The sequence below is a fragment of the Bubalus bubalis genome, chromosome 7 (genome assembly GCF_019923935.1).
Source record: "Bubalus bubalis isolate 160015118507 breed Murrah chromosome 7, NDDB_SH_1, whole genome shotgun sequence".
NCBI classification, from domain to species: domain Eukaryota; kingdom Metazoa; phylum Chordata; class Mammalia; order Artiodactyla; family Bovidae; genus Bubalus; species Bubalus bubalis.
In genome coordinates this window covers 113,574,139-113,595,120 of record NC_059163.1, presented here as the reverse complement: position 1 = coordinate 113,595,120, position 20,982 = coordinate 113,574,139, and the positions used below count along the sequence as shown (strand labels likewise).

Genomic DNA, 20,982 nt, shown 5'->3' with positions numbered 1-20,982 from the left:
TCATTGACATTTGACTGTAGTTGTCCTTGACTGTCAGAACTTCACTTTTGTCAGGATGTACAGTAGGAGTATGTTGCCTTATGAGTCAAGGAATATAAATCTGTTCTCATTGGCACGTTTCCTGGCCTGTCATTTTTCTGGTGCCTCAGCAGTGTCTGTGTTGCATCCTGTCTTGAATTTAAACTCAGCTTGGAGCTAGAGGTTTTTCCATCTGCACATTTGTTTCAGTTACTCTATAAACTTATTTCCTACAGCTCAGAATGTGGGCAGTGGAGTCCTGGAGAATGTTTGGCACCTGTCTTTTGCTGAATTATGGTCTTGATGAAGTTACTTAACCCCTCTAAAACTCAGTTATTCTGTTAAGTTGGAATAATCATAGTGTCTACCTCATAGAATTATGAAAATTAAATGTAAACAGCTTGCCCAGTGTCTGGTGCTTAGTGATTGTTCAGTTCAGTTCAGTTCAGTCGCTCAGTCGTGTCCCACTCTTTGCAACCCTCCCTGTCCATCACCAACTCCCGGAGTTCACCCAGACTCACGTCCATTGAGTCAGTGATGCCATCCAGCCATCTCATCCTCTGTCGTCCCCTTCTCCTCCTGCCCCCAATCCCTCCCAGCATCAGAGTCTTTTCCAATGAGTCAACTCTTCGCACGAGGTGGCCAAAGTACTGGACTTTCAGCTTTAGCATCATTCCTTCCAAAGAAATCCCAGGGCTGATCTCCTTCAGAATGGACTGGTTGGATCTCCTTGCAGTCCAAGGGACTCTCAAGAGTCTTCTCCAACACCACAGTTCAAAAGCATCATTCTTCGGCCCACAGCCTTCTTCACAGTCCAACTCTCACATCCATACATGACCACAGGAAAAACCATGGCCTTGACTAGACGAACCTTTGCTGGCAAAGTAATGTCTCTGCTTTTTAATATGCTATCTAGGTTGGTCATAACTTTCCTTCCAAGGAGTAAGTGTCTTTTAATTTCATGCCTGCAGTCACCATGTGCAGTGATTTTGGAGCCCCAAAAAATAAAGTCTGACACTGTTTCCACTGTTTCCCCCATCTATTTCCCATGAAGTGATTGGACCAGATGCCATGATCTTCGTTTTCTGAATGTTGAGTTTTGAGCCAACTTTTTCACTCTCCACTTTCACTTTCACCAAGAGGCATTTAAGTTCCTCTTCACTTTCTACCATAAAGGTGGTATCATCTGCATATCTGAGGTTATTGATGTTTCTCCCGGCAATCTTGATTCCAGCTTATGTTTCTTCCAGTCCAGTGTTTCTCATGATGTACTCTGCATAGAAGTTAAATAAGCAGGGTGACAATATACAGCCTTGACGTACTCCTTTTCCTATTTGGAACCAGTCTGTTGTTCCATGTCCAGTTCTAACTGTTGCTTCCTGACCTGCATATAGGGTTCTCAAGAGGCAGGTCAGGTGGTCTGGTATTCCCATCTCTTTCAGAATTCTCCACAGTTGATTGTGATCCACACAGTCAAAGGCTTTGGCATAGTCAATAAAGCAGAAATAGATGTTTTCTGGAACTCTCTTGCTTTTTCCATGATCCAGCGGATGTTGGCAATTTGATCTCTGGTTCCTCTGCCTTTTCTAAAACCAGCCTGAACATCAGGAAGTTCACGGTTCACATATTGCTGAAGCCTGGCTTGGAGAATTTTGAGCATTACTTGACTAGCGTGTGAGATGAGTGCAATTGTGCGGTAGTTTGAGCATTCTTTGGCATTGCCTTTCTTTGGGATTGGAATGAAAACTGACCTTTTCCAGTCCTGTGGCCACTGCTGAGTTTTCCAAATTTGCTGGCATATTGAGTGCAGCACTTTCACAGCATCATCTTTCAGGATTTGGAATAGCTCAACTGGAAATCCATCACCTCCACTAGCTTTGTTCGTAGTGATGCTTTCTAAGGCCCATTTCACATTCTAGGATGTCTGGCTCTAGGTCAGTGATCACACTATCATGATTATCTGGGTTGTGAAGATCTTTTTTGTACAGTTCTTCTGTGTATTCTTGCCATCTCTTCTTAATATCTTCTGCTTCTGTTAGGTCCATACCATTTCTGTCCTTTATCGAGCCCATCTTTGCATGAAATGTTCCCTTGGTATCTCTAATTTTCTTGAAGAGATCTCTAGTCTTTCCCATTCTGTTGTTTTCCTCTATTTCTTTGCATTGATCACTGAAGAAGGTTTTCTTATCTCTTCTTGCTCTTCTTTGGAACTCTGCATTCAGATGCTTATATCTTTCCTTTTCTCCTTTGCTTTTCACTTCTCTTCTTTTCACAGCTATTTGTAAGGCCTCCCCAGACAGCCATTTTGCTTTTTTGCATTTCTTTTCCACGGGGATGGTCTTGATCCCTGTATCCTGTACAATGTCACGAACCTCATTCCATAGTTCATCAGGCACTCTATCTATCAGATCAAGTCCCTTAAATCTATTTCTCACTTCCACTGTATAATCATAAGGGATTTGATTTAGGTCATACCTGAATGGTCTAGTGGTTTGCCCTACTTTCTTCAATTTAAGTCTGAATTTGGCAATAAGGAGTTCATGATCTGAGCCATAGTCAGCTCCTGGTCTTGTTTTTGCTGACCGTATAGAGCTTCTCCATCTTTGGCTGCAAATAATATAATCAGTCTGATTTTGGTGTTGACCATCTGGTGATGTCCATGTATAGAGTCTTCTCTTGTGTTGTTGGAAGCGGATGTTTGTTATGACCAGTGCATTTTCTTGGCAAAACTCTATTAGTCTTTGCCCTGCTTAATTCTGTATTCCAAGGCCGCGTTTGCCTGTTACTCCAGGTGTTTCTTGACTTTCTACTTTTGCATTCCAGTCCCCTATAATGAAAAGGACATCTTTTTTGGGTGTTAGTTCTAAAAGGTCTTGTAGGTCTTCATAGAACTGTTCAACTTTCAGCTTCTTCAGCGTTCTGGTTGGGGCATAGACTTGGATTACTGTGATATTGAATGGTTTGCCTTGGGAACGAACAGAGACCATTCTGTCGTTTTTGAGATTGCATCCAGGTACTGCATTTCAGACTCTCTTGTTGACCATGATGGCTACTCCATTTCTTCTGAGGAATTCCTGCCCGCAGTAGTAGATGTAATGGTCATCTGAGTTAAATTCACCCATTCCAGTCCATTTTAGTTCGCTGATTCCTAGAATGTCGACATTCACTCTTGCCATCTCTTGTTTGACCACTTCCAATTTGCCTTGATTCCTGGACCTGACATTCCAGGTTCCTATGCAATATTGCTCTTTACAGCATCGGACCTTGCTTCTATCACCAGTCACATCCACAGCTGGGTGGGTATTGTTTTTGCTTTGGCTCCATCCCTTCATTCTTTCTGGAGTTATTTCTCCACTGATCTCCAGTAGCATATTGGGCACCTACTGACCTGGGGAGTTCCTCTTTCAGTATCCTATCATTTTGCCTTTTCATACTGTTCATGGGGTTCTCAAGGCAAGAATACTGAAGTGGTTTGCCATTCCCTTCTCCAGTGGACCACATTCTGTCAGATCTCTTTACCATGACCCGCCCATCTTGGGTTGCCCCAGGGGCATGGCTTAGTTTCATTGAGTTAGACAAGGCTGTGGTCCTAGTGTGATTAGATTGACTAGTTTTCTGTGAGTATGGTTTCAGTGTGTCTGCCCTCTGATGCCCTCTTGCTACACCTACCATCTTACTTGGGTTTCTCTTACCTTGGGCATGGGGTATCTCTTCACGGCTGCTCCAGCAAACCGCAGCTGCTGCTCCTTACCTTGGACGAGGGGTATCTCCTCACCGCCGCCTTTCCTGACCTTCAACGTGGGATAGCTCCTCTAGGCCCTCCTGCGACCACACAGCCACGGCTCCTTGGGCATGGGGTTGGTCCTTCCGGCCGCCTCCCAGCCACCGCCGTTCTGGACTCTTTTTCCCTATTCTAACTACCTAACATTATGAGTATTCCTACTCCAGCTTTCTTTTGATTTCCATTTGCATGAAATATCTTTTTCCAGCCCCTCATTTTGTCTGTATGTATCCCTAGGTCTAAAGTGGGTCTCTGGTAGACAGCATATATAGTTTTGTTTTTGTATGCATTTAGCCAGTCTCTCTCTTTTGGTTGGAGCATTTACTACATTTCCATTTAAGTTAATTATTGATATATATGCTTCAGGTGTAAGCTTCCTTTACTGTTTTGGGTTTTTTTATAGGTCTTTTTTTATATGTTTCTCCTCCCCCCATGCCCCCAAGTTCCTTTAGTATTTGTTGTAAAGCTGGTTTGGTAGTGCTGAATTCTCTCAGCTATTTTCCTTGTCTGTAAAGCTTTTGATTTCTCTGTTGAATCTGGGCGAGATCTTTGGTGGATAGAGTAATCTTGGTTGTAGGCTTTTCCCTTTCATCCCTTTAAATATATTCTACCACTCCCTTCTGGCTTGCAGTTTCTGCTGAAATATCAATTGATAACCTTATGTGAGGGTTCCCTGTATCTTAATTTGTTGCTTTTTTTTTGGTATTTAAATTTTGGTAGTTTGATTACTGTGTGTCTCAGCCTGTTTCTCCTTGGTTTTATCCTGTATGAGACTCTCGGACTCTCTGTGCTTCATGGACTTGGGTGGCTATTTCCTTCCCCATGTTAGGGAGATTTTTGACTATAATTTATTCAAAATTTTTTCAAGCCATTTCTTTGTTTTTCTCTCTTCTTCTGGGATCCCTATATTTCAAGTGTTGGTGAGTTTAATGTGGTCCAAGGGGTCTTTGATATTATCCTCATTTCTTTTCATTCTTTTTTCTTTATTCTGCTCCATGGTAGTTATTTCCACAATTCTATCTTACAGCTCACTTACTTATTCTTCTGTCTCAGTTATTCTGTTATTGATGCCTTCTAGTGTATTTTTCATTTCAGTTATGTTTTTCATCATTATTTGTTCTTTATTTCTTTTAGGTCTTTGTTAAATATTTATTATATTTTCTCCATTCTGTTGTGCCTCTATTCTATTTCTGAGATCTGGGTCATCTTTACTATTATTATTTTGCCTTCTTTTTCAGGTAGATTGCCTATTTCCTCTTCATTTATTTGGTTTTGTGGATTTTTACATTGCTCCATCTGCAACATATTTCTCTATGTTCTCATTTTGTCTAATTTACTGTGTTCGAGGTCTCCTTTCTGCAGTCTTAGCTCCTCTTGCTTCTGATGTCTGCCCCTTGTGGGTGAGTTTGGTCCCATCTTTTGTGTTGGCTTCCTGGTGGGAGGTCTTGGTGCCTGTGTTCTGGTAGATTGTACTAGATCTTGTCCTTCTGATGGGCAGTGCCACATCAGGTGGTGTGTTTTGGGGTGTCTCTGGGCTTAGTACAACTTCAGGCTGTCTGTCTGCTGATGGGTGGTCTGTGTCCCTGTCTTGTTGTTTGGTATGTGGCATCTAGCACTGGGGACTGAAGGCCATTGGGTGGAGCCAGGTCTTGGAGTTGAGAAGGATACCTCTGGGAGAACTGTCACAGATTAATATTCCCTAGGACTGGGCATTGTCTGCTGGTGCAGCATCCTGGGCTTAGCACTTCCACCCCAAAGGCTCAGGCTCAACCCCTGGCTGGGGAGCCAAGACCTTGCAAGTCATACAGTGTGGCAAAAGAAAAAGGAAAAAGTAACGCGGGGCGTGTCAAAGAAAACTCAAAACAGATGGCGAAGAGATAAACAAGTAGTAGCAACAACAACAACTAAAGAGAAACGAAGAAACAGAGCCCAAGACATATAGTAACACCAGAGCTGAACAAATAACAGGTGCGCACATGCACAAAGAAGAAACAAAAACAGAGAAATCAGAAAGCAGGAGAACTACCAGAGCAAAGTAACCCAGAAGTCAAACCAAATGATTAAAAACAAAATTAACAGAAACAAAAAAAGAAAGCAGACTGCAGGGAAAAAAGCAAAGAAACCTAAAACACAGAAAAATTAAAAAAAGATAAAAACAAAATGGAACAAAGGGAGAACAGGAAGAAACAGAAAACAATGAAAAGTATATAAAAAAGAAAAAGTTGTAAAACATATTTTAAAAAATTAAAGAAAAATTTTAAAAATAGGGCTTCCCTGGTGGCTCAGACAGTAAAGAATCTGCCTGCAGTGCAGGAGACCCAGGTTCAATCCCTGGGTCAGGAAGATGAGCTGGAAAAGGGAATGGTACCCACTCCAGTATTCTTGTCTGGAGAATCCCATGGACAGAGGAGCCTGGTGGGCTACAGTCCATGAGGTCACAAAGAGTTGGATACGACTGAGCAACTAACGCTTTCACAGTTTCAAGTAAAAAGTGGTAATTATGAGAGAAACAACAACAACAGAATATAGGATAATAATAGTAATAATAATATTTTCCTGGGGTCTCATCTCTTAGTGTCCTTGCCCCTCCTATGAATCACTGCCAACCTCTGCCTCCCCAGCAGACCCTCCGTTACCTCTAAGTAGGTCTCTGGACCTGCTGTGGGCACTGGGGGGACACTCAGACTCTGACCTGGCCCGTCTCCCACATGTACTTGCTGCAGAGTCCACAGCTACTACAGCTAGACCAGTCTCAATTGTGGGAACAGTCACTGTCCATTTGGATATTCCATAGATGCTGGGTTTAGCAAGCTGATCACAGGGATTTGATCTACATTTTGTGCAGCTGCACGGAGAGATTTTTATTCCTTAGTCACCAGACCCTTGGGGCTCAGCTGTGGTTTTCGCCCCACCTCAGAGTATTGGCCACACACAGGAGTTGCTCCCGAGGCTGCCTGAGAGCTCTCAGGTCTGGCCTGGTGAGGACAGGGTGTGGAGGTGGCACGGCTGCTGGGATCAGAGTCTCAGCATCAACAAGTGAGCGGAGGAGTTGGTGGCCACGAGAGATCCAGTCCTTCAGTGATGAGGACTGGAAGGGAAGCTTGCAGTCGTGGGTGTGACAGATAAGGACTGGAAGGGAAGCTTGCAGTCGTGTGTGTGACAGATGGCTAGTGTAAGATCAGCCCTACTGGGAGCCTTTCCTGGCATTCAGCTGTGGGCATGCGTGGGCCCACTGTTGGGGGCCTTTCCCAGTGCCCAGTGAGAGGTACGCTAGGGCCTGCCCTGGCTGGGACCCTTCCCAACCCATCGGCAGGCAGGGGCCAGCACACGGAGAAAGAGAGTGTGATGGCGGGTCCCACCCCTGCTCACCACTCAGCAGTGGTACCTTGTGTCTGTGGCAGTCTGAGTTTCCTCCTCAGGCTTTCCCAGGAACAGATTTCCTCCCTCCGTCCCCTCAGGCTGTCTCCTTACAGCCAGCAGCCGTCCTCTCCCAGCTTTGCTGTCTTACCTGCATGTTCCAGCTCTCAGCCCCTGTGCGCACTGGTGGGGACATATCCCATTCTGGGGTGCACAGGGCTGTAGCACCAGCCGTCTGTGAAGGTCTCTGTCCGTCTGCCACAGGCCAGCTGTTTCCCCCTTCTCCACACCTCAGATGCTCCACCTGTGTCTGTTGTTGTCCTGTCAGTTAGGGGCATCCCCAGATGAGACTTTTACGCGCCTTCATGTCCCCTGCAGGGCACAGGTCTTGTCCCACGTCCTCTCCTCTTTTCCCCTTCTCTTTTTCATCCTACCTGGTTGCACAGTGATCCCTCTTGTCCTTTCCAGGATCCAAGGTCTTCTGCTAGTGATCAGCTGGTTCTCGACCTGTAGATGTAGATAACCGATCCACCTGTTGATGTGTTCTTGATGTGTTTGTGGAGCAAAACAAGCTCCAGGTAGAACTCCTCCACCACCTTGGAAACCTCTTTTTATTTCTTTCGAACTTGTTTTTCAATCCAATAGGACATATTTGTAGTCTTCAGGGAGTTGCAATGGAGGAAATAAACACAAGTGTGAAATTAAATGACTGGTCAGTACAGTATGTTAAGTGCCGTGTGGAAAGTGCTCCCCAGAGAGCAAGATTATTGAGAATGAAATGGTTACATGTTAGTGGATAGCTTCAAGGAGGAGGTGAACTTAAACTGGAAATGGTCCTTGAAAATTGAATGGGGTTTAACACGGCTTAAGGGCTTCCCTTGTGGCTCAGACAGTAAAGCGTCTGCCTACAACGCGGGAGACCCGGGTTCAATCCGTGGGTCAGGAAATTCCCTTGGAGGAGGAAATAGCAACCCACTCCAGTATTCTTGCCTGGAAAATCCCATGGACGGAGGAACCTGGCAGGCTACAGTCCATGGGGTCGCAAAGAGTCAGACACGACTGAGTGACTTCACTTTTTCACTTTTAACACGGCTTATGTGTTGTTTCTGGATTCTCTAACAAGGTATTTGTTATTGACATTTGTCATCATATTTATCTGCTAAGCAAGGGAAGTGCCCTAGAATTCTTCAGGATAGAGGCACTGCAAAAAAAAAAAGAAAGAAAGGTCAGATTCTCTTAATTAGTTCATTATATTCCTGTCATGTCTTTGATATTAAGTGACTTAGTTTATCATATTCTAGAATTTATCTTTGTGATTATGGTTACTTGTGGTTCAAGGTATTATATACTGTAAGCTTTCTCAGTTGTAGGCATGGCATTACTCCTCTACTTTTTAAAAAATATTTATGTGTATTTGTGTACCTTAAGTGTGTTTGGTGAAATGATCATTCTTTTAGGTTTCTAGTCATATTGGGCAGTTGAAATGACATTTCTTTTTCTAGTTGTACCTAGATTCTTTGATGGCTTTAATTGCCTTTTAGGAAAAGTTCTATTTTGTTATTTATGGTTTTTATAGAAATAGTTAAAGTGTATTACCCCTGAAAACCTCTCTCTGTTGCTGTGTTTGAATAAACTGCTTTTGTGTTTTCTTTGTTAATCTCAAGTATGAATCCAAAGACTGGTCTATAATGAATTTTCTGAAGTGATCACTAAAGATTGTATGTAAAAGAGACTTTTAATACCAGTTTTCTTAAATAGAATATTTCTATGATGCCAGAAACTTTTCAGAAGTTTCTGTTGTTTAGAATAGTCTTTTATGCATATGAACACATTATTGCTGTATCTTTGAAAGTTAACTCTGATGCTTTTTGAAACAAAACACTAAGTTTGAATTGAAAATACAGCGTAAACATTTCCCCTCCAATATATAGAATGTTTCTGTACTATCTTATGAATTGTCAGATGTTTTCTAAAATAAATTTGAAGAATCTCTGACTAATGAAGATTGATTGCTTTTTAATTAAGAAACATTTAGTTTGAATAGAATGTAATTAATAGATTAATTTTTATTGATAGGCTGTTACTTCATTTTTCCCCTGTTGAAGCATTTTGTTGGGTTTTTTTTTGTAAAAAAAAGTTAATATATTGACATAGAATTGTTTTGAAATTTATTATTTTATGGTACATATTTCTCTGCCTTATTGTATATTTATAACCTGTCTTGAGGCAACCTTTTCATGAATAAATTATTATAAGGAATCATAGTCCACAGTTGAGTCAGAATGTAAGTTTGGTTTCTTTGTACTTTCTTTGAACTAAATCTTTAGAGGTTCTTTAAAATGAGGTCTTCTAAAGCTGTGTGGACATTTTGTACTCCGAGGGTTATCACAGTATTTCTTGTTCTAAAGAAAGTTTTCAAATCTTTAAAGGAAATTTTCTGTAGACTTGGGCTTACTGCTAAAACAATGTTACACAAGTCTGTAACTTCAGTTAAGTTTTACAGCTTCAGAGACTATCTTTTTTTCTTGAGAATTTTGTGATCTTGTTCCATTTTTTGAAAGCACTTTATTTGTTGGAATATGTGAAATAAAAATATCTTTTCAAAGATATCTTTGCTTTATTTTTTTGGTTTTGCATCAGTTAACTCTTTAACAAGCTATCCCACAATTCATTGGCTTGAAACAACAGAATTTATTATCTCATAGTTCTTGTGAGTCACAGACCAGGCATACTTTATCTGGATCCTCTCCATCAAGGTTTCTCACAAGATTGCAGTCAAAGTATAACCTGAGGCTGTGGCTTCGTCTCAGGGCACAGCTTGGGGAGGGTCCACTTCCCAGCTCCCTCACCTGGTTCTTGGTGGAGTTCAGCTCCTTGAGGACTCTTGGACCAAGGGCCTCAGTTCTTCACTCCCTGAGGCTTCCCTCAGTCACTTGTCCCGCTGGCCTCTGTGTAGAGCAGCTCACCACAAGACAGCTAGTCTCCATTGGAGGGAGCCAGAGAGGGCAGAGTGGAGTGGGCAGGACACAGCCAGGGTCCTTTTGTGATCTATCTCTGGACTGATACTGTATCACTTTCCCAAATGTTAGTCCACAGAAGTGAGCCACTAGGTCCTGCCCACACTCAAGGGGATGGCCGCACATTGGCCTCAGGAGGGGGTAGTCACTGGGGGCCGACTTAGAGGCAGCCTGCCTTGAGTTCCACAAGTTTTATTTGATCTGTGTTTGCTAGCTAACCCTCATGCACATAAGTTCCTGTTACACCTTCCTGCCTTCTCCCTCTACACGTGCAGAGAGACACGAAGAATGCACACACTCTGATGATGGTTTCGCACTATACTCCTGTACCCGTAACCAGCTTCTAGGGGCAGCCTGGGTTTCACACTTGGAGTTAATCTTCTCTGGTCATGTTTTTCAAGAAGGCAATAGTAAATATTTATTGAACATTTAAGTTAATAATTGTTGAAATGAATATGTATGTGAGGTGGTCATTTTGATTAATTCTACTTGGAAAGTTTTATAAAGGAAGTGACTGAGCTGCATTTTGTCAGAGGACAAGTAAAGATTTTACAGGCAGAGGTAACATGTACAGTCTCCAGAAGTTAAAAAAAAAAAGGCAAGACAGCATGGTATGTTCTGGGAATGGTGAGAAGTTAGTAAGAATGTAATGAAGAGTCTTTTGAGTGGGATATAATGCTGGAGAGTAAGTCGGAGTAGTTTTTTTCTTGTGTTAAGGTTTTAGGGCCTAACCGAGTTAGTGAAGCCCTTCAGCGGGGAGAAGGGCTCTACTCATCAGTGTTCCAGACAGAGCCATTCCGTGCCTTCCGATGGAAACCTCAAGGCCACCTTAATCATGGAAGAGTGTGAGGCAGCATTAACGCAGTGCCAGTAGTTTCAGAGAGAATATTCTAAAAATGTGACCTTTTTGAAGATTAGATATGTTAGATTCCCAGCTGTCCCCTAAAGAGCCTCTTGTTCTTCTATAATCATGTGTTTTTTTCTGGGAATAAAGACTGAAAGGTTGTTGTTGAATCACACGAATACACCAGGATTCTTGGCCCCCAGAGGAGAAGAATTTAATCCGGGGCCAGAGACAAGGCTTGCTCACTCAGAGCTTTTGTATAATAAAGTTTTATTAAAGTATAAAGGAGATAGAGAAAGCTTCTGACATAGGCATCAGAAGGGGGCAGAAAGAGTACCCCCCTGCTAGTCTTCAGCTGGATGTTATATAGTCACTAGCAGTCTGTTAATGAAAGAAAGGAATGTCTTAAAATTCAGAATGGCACCAGGCCCCTCGCCCATAAGATGCATTTTGGGATAATCTTGGCACCAAATGGTTTATCCTGGGCCATAAAATGATTAACTTGAATCTTAAAGAAGGGCAGACCACCATACAAATAGTTTCATTTACATAGATTAGGGGAACAATATCTGAGTATAACATACTGGTTTGTCAAGTAGGTTCTGGGCCAAGAGGCGGAACCGACTTGGAGACAGAGTTTGGGGTAAAGGCATAGTACATTAGCATAGCTTAAGACAAACATTTCCATAAGAAAAAGGCATTGGTTATCTCTAGGCTCAAGAACAGCTAACTTCAGGCAAAACCAGGTGTCATGGCAACACAGTATTTTAAGAGAAACCTCCCTTTAAATTTGTATACAGAAGGAAAAAAATATTGCTAGTTTGTTTCCTCCTGCCGCTTAAGAGAGATAAAAATGTCTGACACTTGCAGGCTATTTCCTCCATTTGGAAACCCCTCTCTCCTTGGGGACCCCTAGATTTCCTATCAACCTGCCTAGGAAATGACTCTCTGAAGACTGTATTTACTAATCACTTATATAATCCTCCTTATATATAATAGAGAAGGAACATGCCTGTTGATTTTCTCTTCTGCCTCTCACTGGCTGGACTGAAGGCCTGGTGTTCCATCTGAGGACAGCATGCAGCAAAAAGGAGTGGGCCTCTGGGCTCCATGGAGCAGAGCCTCCAGCTCCTGCTTTCTGTGGGAGAGAGCTAACTTCATTGGGGTTAAGCCGCTGTTATTTTGGCTTTCTATTACAGGGAGCCAAACAAAGTTCCTGAGTAATTTAAGTCAGATATAAGATACAGAAGTATGTAGGAATAAAACAGTACTGAAATGCTAGACAGCTAGTTTAGAGGACCTGGTTAACTGGCCTAAGTCTTGAATGGGAAAATAATTTGTATCTTTTGGAATGGGCTGATTTGAGATGGCTTATATTATACCCTCTGTTCTTATTTCCTGTGTATCCAGCTTTGATTTTGCATTATTCACTGCCCACTCTCTTCTACAGCTTCTGGTGCAGCTTCTACAGTCAGGCTCCTGTTAACATCTTGGGTTCCTTCTACCCTCTCTTAACTTTAACTTTGACCCAGATGTCCACCTGTGAGTCTCCTCACTATCTGTATTCTCTGTATTTGCTTTAAAGATGGAACAGTTGAAAACCTGGTTTATTGGCTCTCTGCCTTTATTTTCTTACATCACTGGAGCATAGTTCTGAATACAGTTAACTCCTGAGCAGTGCAGGGGTTAGGCGCACCAACTCTCCGCTCAGCCAAAAATCTGCATATAGTTTATAGTCAGCCCTCCATATATACAGTTCCTCCATAACCATAGATAATGTAGCACTGTAGTACTTACTGTGGGAAACAATCAATCTACGTTCAAGTGGACCCACACATTCCATACCTGTGTTGTTCAGAGGTCAACTGTATATCATTTATGTTAGGACCATGGAAACAAAGACTGAGTCTGGCATATCTCCTGATTTCCAGTGACGTATTTCCAGCTCACAGTATTTCTGTTATATTACTGTTTAAAATTTTTATTTCTAGAGAAAAATTTTTGACAGAAGTCATTTATGTATCTGACTACGTGTGTCATATACTTCTCTGCATTTCAGCCTAAAGCACCAAAGGGAAAAAGTGTAGGACAAGAAAAAAAAATCATCCATCCATATAGTAGAAAAGCAGCTCAAATTACAAGAAAGGCCCACAAACAAGAAAAAAAGGAAAAGTAAGTATCTTCATTGTTTTATGTATTGGTGAAAAACCCTTTTATACAGTTATTCCTAATCAGTACTCCTTTTCTCGTCCTTTGATAAATATTCAAGTGTGTTCTGTGCACTAAGGTAAAACAGTGAACAAGGATTCAGCACTTAGAACTTAACCTAAAACATACATAAATATAAATAGGTTGTGATGACGGCCATGAAGAAAAATTTAAAAAGATTATGGGATAGAGAGTGAGGGAGAGATTCTGTTTTACATAAGATAGTCTTGGAAAGTGTCTCTGAAGACTTTATATTTGAGCAGTGAGCCATGCAGACATTTATTAGGCATTTAGGTGAAAGTACCTATTAGATGTCAAAGGTGAGATATAGAACGGGCTGTTGGATGTGCTGGCTCTGGTGCTCAGAGGATAGGTTAGGGATATAGATGCAAATTTGGGAGCCATCAATATCTAGCTGATACTAGGAGTCCTGAGACTGGGTGGGATCACCTGACCAATAAATGAAGACAGGAAAGAGAAGGACATCAAGGATTGAGTCCAGAGCCCCTCAGCCGTTTAGAGGTTGCAGAAAGGAGGAGGCTCCAACAAGTGAGACTTAGGAGGAAAAAAAAACGTGTTTCAAAGAGAAAATAGTGATCAGCCTATGTCATTTGTTAAAAGATTAGGGCTGAGAATTGATTTAGTAATTTGATTTAGTAAAGCAGAGATCACTATATATTTTTTTCTTTAGTTGTTTCCTTAGTTTCCTCCAGAAATTTCCTCCAGAAATTTCAGCTAACATCTTAAAACAATATAATTCAAATTAACGTCAAGTTCATTTGAGCAATATACCAAGAATTTGCTCCACTGTAACTCCATTCTGAGCCCCTTCTTTGTACTCTTATTGTCAGATGTGTTCTGCATGCTGTCACTAAGTCATGTGCAACTCTTTGGATTATTTACAACCCCATGGATTATAGCCCGCCAGCCTCCTCTGTCCATGGGATTTCCTAGATAAGAATACTGGAGTGGGTTGCCATTTCCTCCTCAAGGGGGTCTTCCCAACCCAGGTATGAAACCCACGTCTCCTGCATTTGCAGGCAAATTCTTTACCACTGAGCCACCTGGGAAGCCCTACTGTCAGATAAGTTAGGCCTTTATACATTGTAAGTTCATAAAACACAGTTTCATGATTATTGTTTTTATGCAGTTGTCTTAAGTTAGGACAAAAAAAGTGTTACAAATTAAAACACATTTATACTGTCTTTTTGGAGAAGGCAATGGCACCCCACTCCAGTACTCTTGCCTGGAAAATCCCATGGACGGAGGAACTTGGTAGGCTGCAGTCCACGGGGTCGCTAAGAGTCAGATACAACTGAGCGACTTTGTTTTCACTTTTCACTTTCATGCATTGGAGAAGGAAATGGCAACCCACTCCAGTGTTCTTGCTTAGAGAATCCCAGGGACGGGGGTATTTATCTGTGTGATTACCTTTTATCATTGGTGCTTCTTATTTTTTCATGTGGATTCAAATTAGTAACTGTTGTCCTTTTATTTCAGTCAGAAGAATTCCCTTTAGTGTTACTTGTAGGGAGAGTCTGAAAATGACAGATGCTCTCATTTTTATCTGAGAATGTCTTTAATTTTTCTGTAGGACTGTGCTTCATTTTGAATTTTCAATATGTATGGAATTCTTGGTTCATAGTCTTCTATTCAACACTTGAAATGTCACATCTTAGTCTTCAGGCCTTCAGCGTTCAGACAAGAAGTCAGCTGTTCATCTTATTGAGGGTCACTGTATGTGAGGAGTCACTTTTTTCCTGATGCTTTCAAGATACCCACTTTGTTTTTCAGTAGCTTTACTAGTGTGTGGATATGCCTAGGTGTGGATCTCTGAGTTTATTCTACATGAAGTTTATTAAGCTTCTGGGGTATGTAGGTTAATGTTTTTCATCAACTTGGGAAGTTTGGAGCCTTTATTTTTTCAAATACCCTTTCTGTCCTGCCCCTCTCCTGTGACTCCCACATGCATATATTGGTATGCTTGATGGCATCCCCACAGATCTCTGAGACATCTTAATTTTTATTCTTTGTTTTTGCTCAGAGTGGATAATTTCAGCTGGCTTCTTATGTTTGCTTGTCTCTGTCTACAGGTCCAGCCCTCTGTACTTTCTCTGGTACAGTTTCTACTGTATGGTATTTTAAACTCCTGAGTATAGGCCATTCTTGTTTCTTTGTGAGTCTCCTACTTTTGTGTTCAGAACTGAGCGTTTTAAATAATACAGGGTGATAACTGTTGTTACGGACATATTGATCAAAGCCCCCAATTAAAGGAACAGCCTTTTGATTTTCCTTCCTTAATCTTGTTTTAACAGCTACTCATCAATCACAGCTTCCGCTTCTGTGACCTTGCTTGCTCACCTTGCTTGCTTGGGCTGCCTGGGGAAGGGAGGGATCTGAGCTGTTTTAGCGAGAAGTTTATGGTGTATAAAAAATAACCAAAACAAAGCTGGGGCACTCAGCCATTGGACGCAACTCCGCGCAGCCCACACAGGGCTGCATAACTCTGGTATTCTGTGTCTTCAAGTGCTGTTGGTCTCTTTCCGACACCACGGTTTCCATAACAGTCCCATCCCCACTGTCATTTAGGTTTGCTGCTGTTGCTGTTTGCTTTGTGACTTTCCTGGACTAATTTTGTAAAAGCCTGTTTGTTGTGTGCAGTGTTTGCAGTTTCTGCTCAATTAGTGGTCAGCTAATGTTTGGACAGGGGTTTGTTTAATTGCTTTTGATAGTAAGTCAGCCTTTATTGAGGGGCTGTGTAGGTCTGTTGGACATACTGTCAGTACTCCAGGAGGCAGTTTGTATAGACTTCATTTAGCATTTGCACAAAGCCTCAGGATTATCCAGAAATGAGAGAGTAGGATCTTCTCGGGTCTTTCTTTGGCATGAAAGCAGTCCTGAATGTACACCTGGCATTCTAGATTCCTAGGAATATGTTGCAGCGAGCATTTCAGAGCCCTGTATTGAACTTCCATTCCTTAGGTTTTGCTTTTAAATTGTTTGGGTCAGCCTTTTGTTAGTCCTTAAGTGGTGATATCACTCAGGCAGCTGTTGTTGTAGACAGTTGCTACTGAGATTGTTTCTGAGAAACAGCCTGGGGGTTGGGCTGCTTCCACAGAAAGAGCTCTGCGATAGATTACACAGTAACTCTGTTGCTGCTGCTAAGTTGCTTCAGTCTCTCCGAATCTGTGTGACCCCGTAGACGGCAATGGAGCATTTCCGTCTGCTGCCATGTCAAATGGTGACAGTGCTCAGGATGAAGCTTTGGGGGATTCCAGACCTAACTGTTCTAGTGACTGCTAGGAGGATGGCTTTTACAGCTACCCTGAGTTGCTAACACATTGGTTTATAAGACTACTGCAGAGCTGGGAAGAGGGGGATGGGATAAAACACCACAGAGCTTGCTGTTCTTACTGAGACTGAGTCATTTTTCTTCAGTAAATGCTCCTTTGATTGTTGCATGCCTTTGGTTAATTTTTATACTTCTGAAAAAGTTGATTTTGACAAGTTTTGTCAGTGCTTTCTATAGATTTTTGTAAGTTCTTGTTCTGCCATTCTGAAAGTAGCTCAGTATTCTTGATGTGAAGGAATTCATAAGAAAGTTTTCTTTATTGGAAAATGAAACGTGTATGCTGCCTCTTCTTTTCTCCCCTTCTTGTCTCTTAGCCTCTCTTTGATCAGCATCCCATACTGTAATTTGCCTATTCTTCCCTGGGTCTCTGGGCTGTGAGAGTCCCCAGGAACTGCTATGAAAGTAAAAAGTGAAAGTTGCTCAGTCGTGTCCGACTTTGCAACCCCATGGGCTGTAGTCCATGGAATTCTCTAGGCCAGAATACTGGAGTGGGTAGCCTTTCTCTTCTCCAGGGGATCTTCCCAACCCAGGTATCAAACCCATGTCTCCTGAATTGCAGGCGAGTTCTTTACCAGCTGAGCCACAAAGGAACTGCTATAGGAACAAATAAAAAATTCCTTAAAATGAAGTTATGAAATCAAAATAGATATGATTTTGATTATTTTAGAATAGCCTTAGCAGTTTGATGAGGCAGTGGCACCCCACTCCAAAACTCTTGCCTAGAAAAATCCCATGAAGGGAGGAGCCTGGTGGGCTGCAGTCCATGGGGTCACACAGAGTGGGACACGACTGAAGCGATGTAGCAGCAGCAGTTTGGTGAATGCTAAATACATTTGCATAGTAGCTGATAAAAACCAGCTGTTTTATTGTTACATTCCTTGCCCAAGACCAGTTGGGTTAGCAGTTTCAAGTTATTTGGCTAGAAGTTTTCTTGTAAAGAATAGTCAAATGCTATGAGAATATAGTCAAATTTTCTTTCCTCTTTGTGATGGTGGGTCTTTGTTTTGTACATTAAAGATTATTATAATGATATTGCTTTAAGATGGTAATTTTTTAACATCAGTTATTTTTGTATCACTTTCATGAATTTTTTTCTGTATTTTTTTGACATGATTTACTACTTACATGATTTTGCTATCACCTATACCAGTATTTCACTAACTTTAGTGTACATGAGATACACCCCTAAAGTGTATTAAAACAGTTTTTGGGGCTGCACCACTAGAGGTTTCCTGATACAGGGCTTCCCTTATAGCTCAGTTGGTGAAGAATCCGCCTGCAATGCAGTTGACTCCAGTCGGGAAGATCCACTGGAGAAGGGATGGGCTACCCACTCCAGTGTTCTTGGGCTTCCCTTGTCAGAGGGAGTCAGAGGAAGAAGGGTGACCAGGATGGAAGACAGTGTTTGTACTGTCATTTTTCAGATGACATCCATGCACTGTTTTGGTTTTTAGAAGTGAGCCATGAGGTCCAGCCACACTCAGGGAGGACAGGGGTGTGAATATCAAAACAGCAGGAATCTACACTGGGGACCCTCTTAGGTATTACCACATCCTGCCTAACACAGATCCTTGATTTTATAAGGAAGAAAGGTAGCCAGCAGCTGGAGGATTCTTTGTACTACTTCCTAAGATTTATTTTTAGGGAGGTAGGGGAAGATTGGGGTGGATATTGTTAGGGTGCAGTGCCCTTGACCAGAGGTAGAGGGTACAGACACGAGCTGCTGGGTTCATCAGATGGACTCTTAATACCTGAAGATACTGAAGGCATGAACAGTGGTGTAGAGTAGGAAGGAGTCAGACACTATTTATCTTCAGCATTTGAATGCTCTGATTTAGGACTATATGAAATACGTCTTCTGTTCCTATTAAATAAATTAATGCAGTTTGAGGACTAGTGCATTTCAAGTGATGCTCAATTTATAGGCAGGAAATAGTTATTATTCTATATCATTCTGTATCATTTGTTTTATGAATTCTCAGCATAGCAACATGTTGGTACTGTATATTGTCAAATTTTGTCCCATAGAGTAGGTAGCAAAGAACTATAGATATCAAATGAAAATAATTTCACTTAACAAACATAATGGGTAAGAATCTAGGTAACAACTTGGAGAATTTAGTCTCAAATCTCTCTCTTTCATTCCAGCTTCACTCCCCTGTAGTTCAAGCCCTCAGTGTATTCATTCAGATCCATAGCAAACTTGACTTCTAACTAGACTCCTCCCTCTAGGCTTATTTGAAAGGAATGAATTCTTCTCAGAGTCATTCTCAGCCTTATTATGTAGTGTTCTGTACTTCTTTCTAAAAATCATCTTTGAGGTTTAAATAGCATATGACAAAATAGACATAACTTAAGTGTACAGCATTTGAGTTTTGACAATACGTGGTGTAACCCCGTGATCAGTATGCTGGAGTGTGTTTTCATCCTCCCCCAAATCTTCCCAGTTAGGTCTCAGCCCTCCTCCCCTAGCCTTGGGCACCTGTTGTTTTGTTTTTTAATAGATGATATCTATCTTTCCTAGCATTTCATGTAAATGGAATCATACTGTATGTAGTTTCTTGTGCCAGTCTTCTTTTATTTAGCATGAAATTTATCCACGTTATTGCATATATTAGTTGTCTTCCATTGGGGAAGAAGCTGAAGGTCCAATACTTTGGCTATCTGATGTGAAGAGCTGACTCATTGGAAAAGACCCTGGTGCTGGGAAAGATTGAGGGCAAAAGAAGAAGTGGACGGCAGAGTATGAAGTGGTTGGATGGCATCACCGACTCGATGGACGTGAATTTGAGCAAGCTCCAAAAGCTGGCGGAGGAAAGGGAAGTCTGGCATGCTCCTGTCCATGGGGTTACAAAGTCAGACATGACTTAGTCATGAACAACAAGTTGTCTTTCTCTTTCATTACTGAGTCGTATTTCATTGTATGGATATGTAGGTTTTTATCCATTTACCTGTTGATAGTCATTTGGATCATTTATACTTTTTGGCTTTTCTCAGGGTCGGCAAGCTGAGTGACCATCCATCCATTTTTATAAAAGCAGTTTGTTTTACTGAAGGGCAGCTCTGTCCATTGCTTTCATGTTGTGGCTGTGATGGCAGAGTTGAGTAGTTATGAGACCAGCCACATGGTCCTCAAAGCCTTACTTGTTACTGGCGAACGCTTAAGTGAAAATGATCAACCCTGCTGCTGCATACAGATAAAATTGCCATAAACGTGTACAGGTATTTTCGTGGACATAAAACATTTTTCTTTCAGTTCTTAGAACTGGAATTGCTGGGCTATGTAGTAGATATGGGCTTCCCAGATGGTGCTAGTGGTAAAGAATCTGCCTGCCAGTGCAGGAGACATAAGAGACTCGAGTTCGATCCCTGGGTCAGGAAGATCCCCTGGAGGAGGGCATGGCAACCCCTTCCATATTCTTGCCTAGAGAATCCCATGGACAGGGGAGCCTGGAGAACTGCAATCTGTAGGGTCGCAAAGAGCCTAACGTGACTGAAGCAGCTTAGCAAGCACACACATGCACAGCAGATGTATGTTTAAGTAAATAAGAAATTGAGTTTTTATAAAAACTTGTTGAAAAGAATGAAGTCATGTAGGAGGTGTAATGTTTACGTATGTATAATAATAAAATTACCTTATCTGTAGTGGTAATGCCATTTTATTTTTTTCCATGACTGATGTATAAGAGTTGGGCTTCCCAGGTGGTGCTAGTGGTAATCTGCCTGCCAATGCTGGAGACACAAGAGTTGCTGGTTCAACCTCTGGGTCTGGAAGATCCTCTGGAGGAGGAAATGGCAACCCACTCCAGAATTCTTGCCTGGGAAATCCCATGGACAGAGGAGCTTGGCTGGCTACAGTCCATGGGGTTGCAAAGAGTTGGACATGACTGAAGGGACTTAGCCTCTGTTTCCTCTCGGACATGTATTATCATTTTTAAAACAGATTTGAGCCAATCTAGTGAGTGTACAGTAATGTCTCAGTGTGGTTTTAATTTGTATTTCTTTATGACTAATTATATATTTTTATGTGTTTATTGTTTGCTTTTATGTCTCTGATTTGATGAAAAATCTGTTAAAATTTTTTCCCTTTTGATTTTGAGTTGTTTGTCCACTGTTAAGTAGTAAGAACTATTTATATATTCTTAACGCAAGTCTTTTGTATGTTATTTGTATTGTGAATATTTTCTCCCATTCTGTGACTGAAATATTTTTGTTAAAAAGGCTTCATTTTATTTCTCTGATTTTCTAGTTGTTTAAAGTGGGAGGGTAAATCTGATCTGCTTTATTAGTGCAGGGACAGTGAATTTTTTTTCCTTCATTGCGGTATCCCTAGTTGATAGCATTAAGCATCGAAAAAAAAACTAGTGGAAGGTTATTGCTGAGCCATGAAAGACGCTGGGATTCT

At 41.6% G+C, this 20,982-nt stretch overlaps 1 protein-coding gene across 1 annotated transcript in view; it reads left to right on the top strand.

Annotated features, from left to right (window-relative positions):
* TMA16 (translation machinery associated 16 homolog) overlaps positions 1-20,982 on the top strand; it is a 31,695-nt gene that overhangs the window by 1,432 nt on the left and 9,281 nt on the right. The window contains exon 2 of the mRNA XM_006066823.3: positions 13,077-13,189. Coding sequence (XP_006066885.2) covers positions 13,077-13,189 — 113 coding nt within the window. The remainder of the gene's footprint in view (positions 1-13,076; positions 13,190-20,982) is intronic.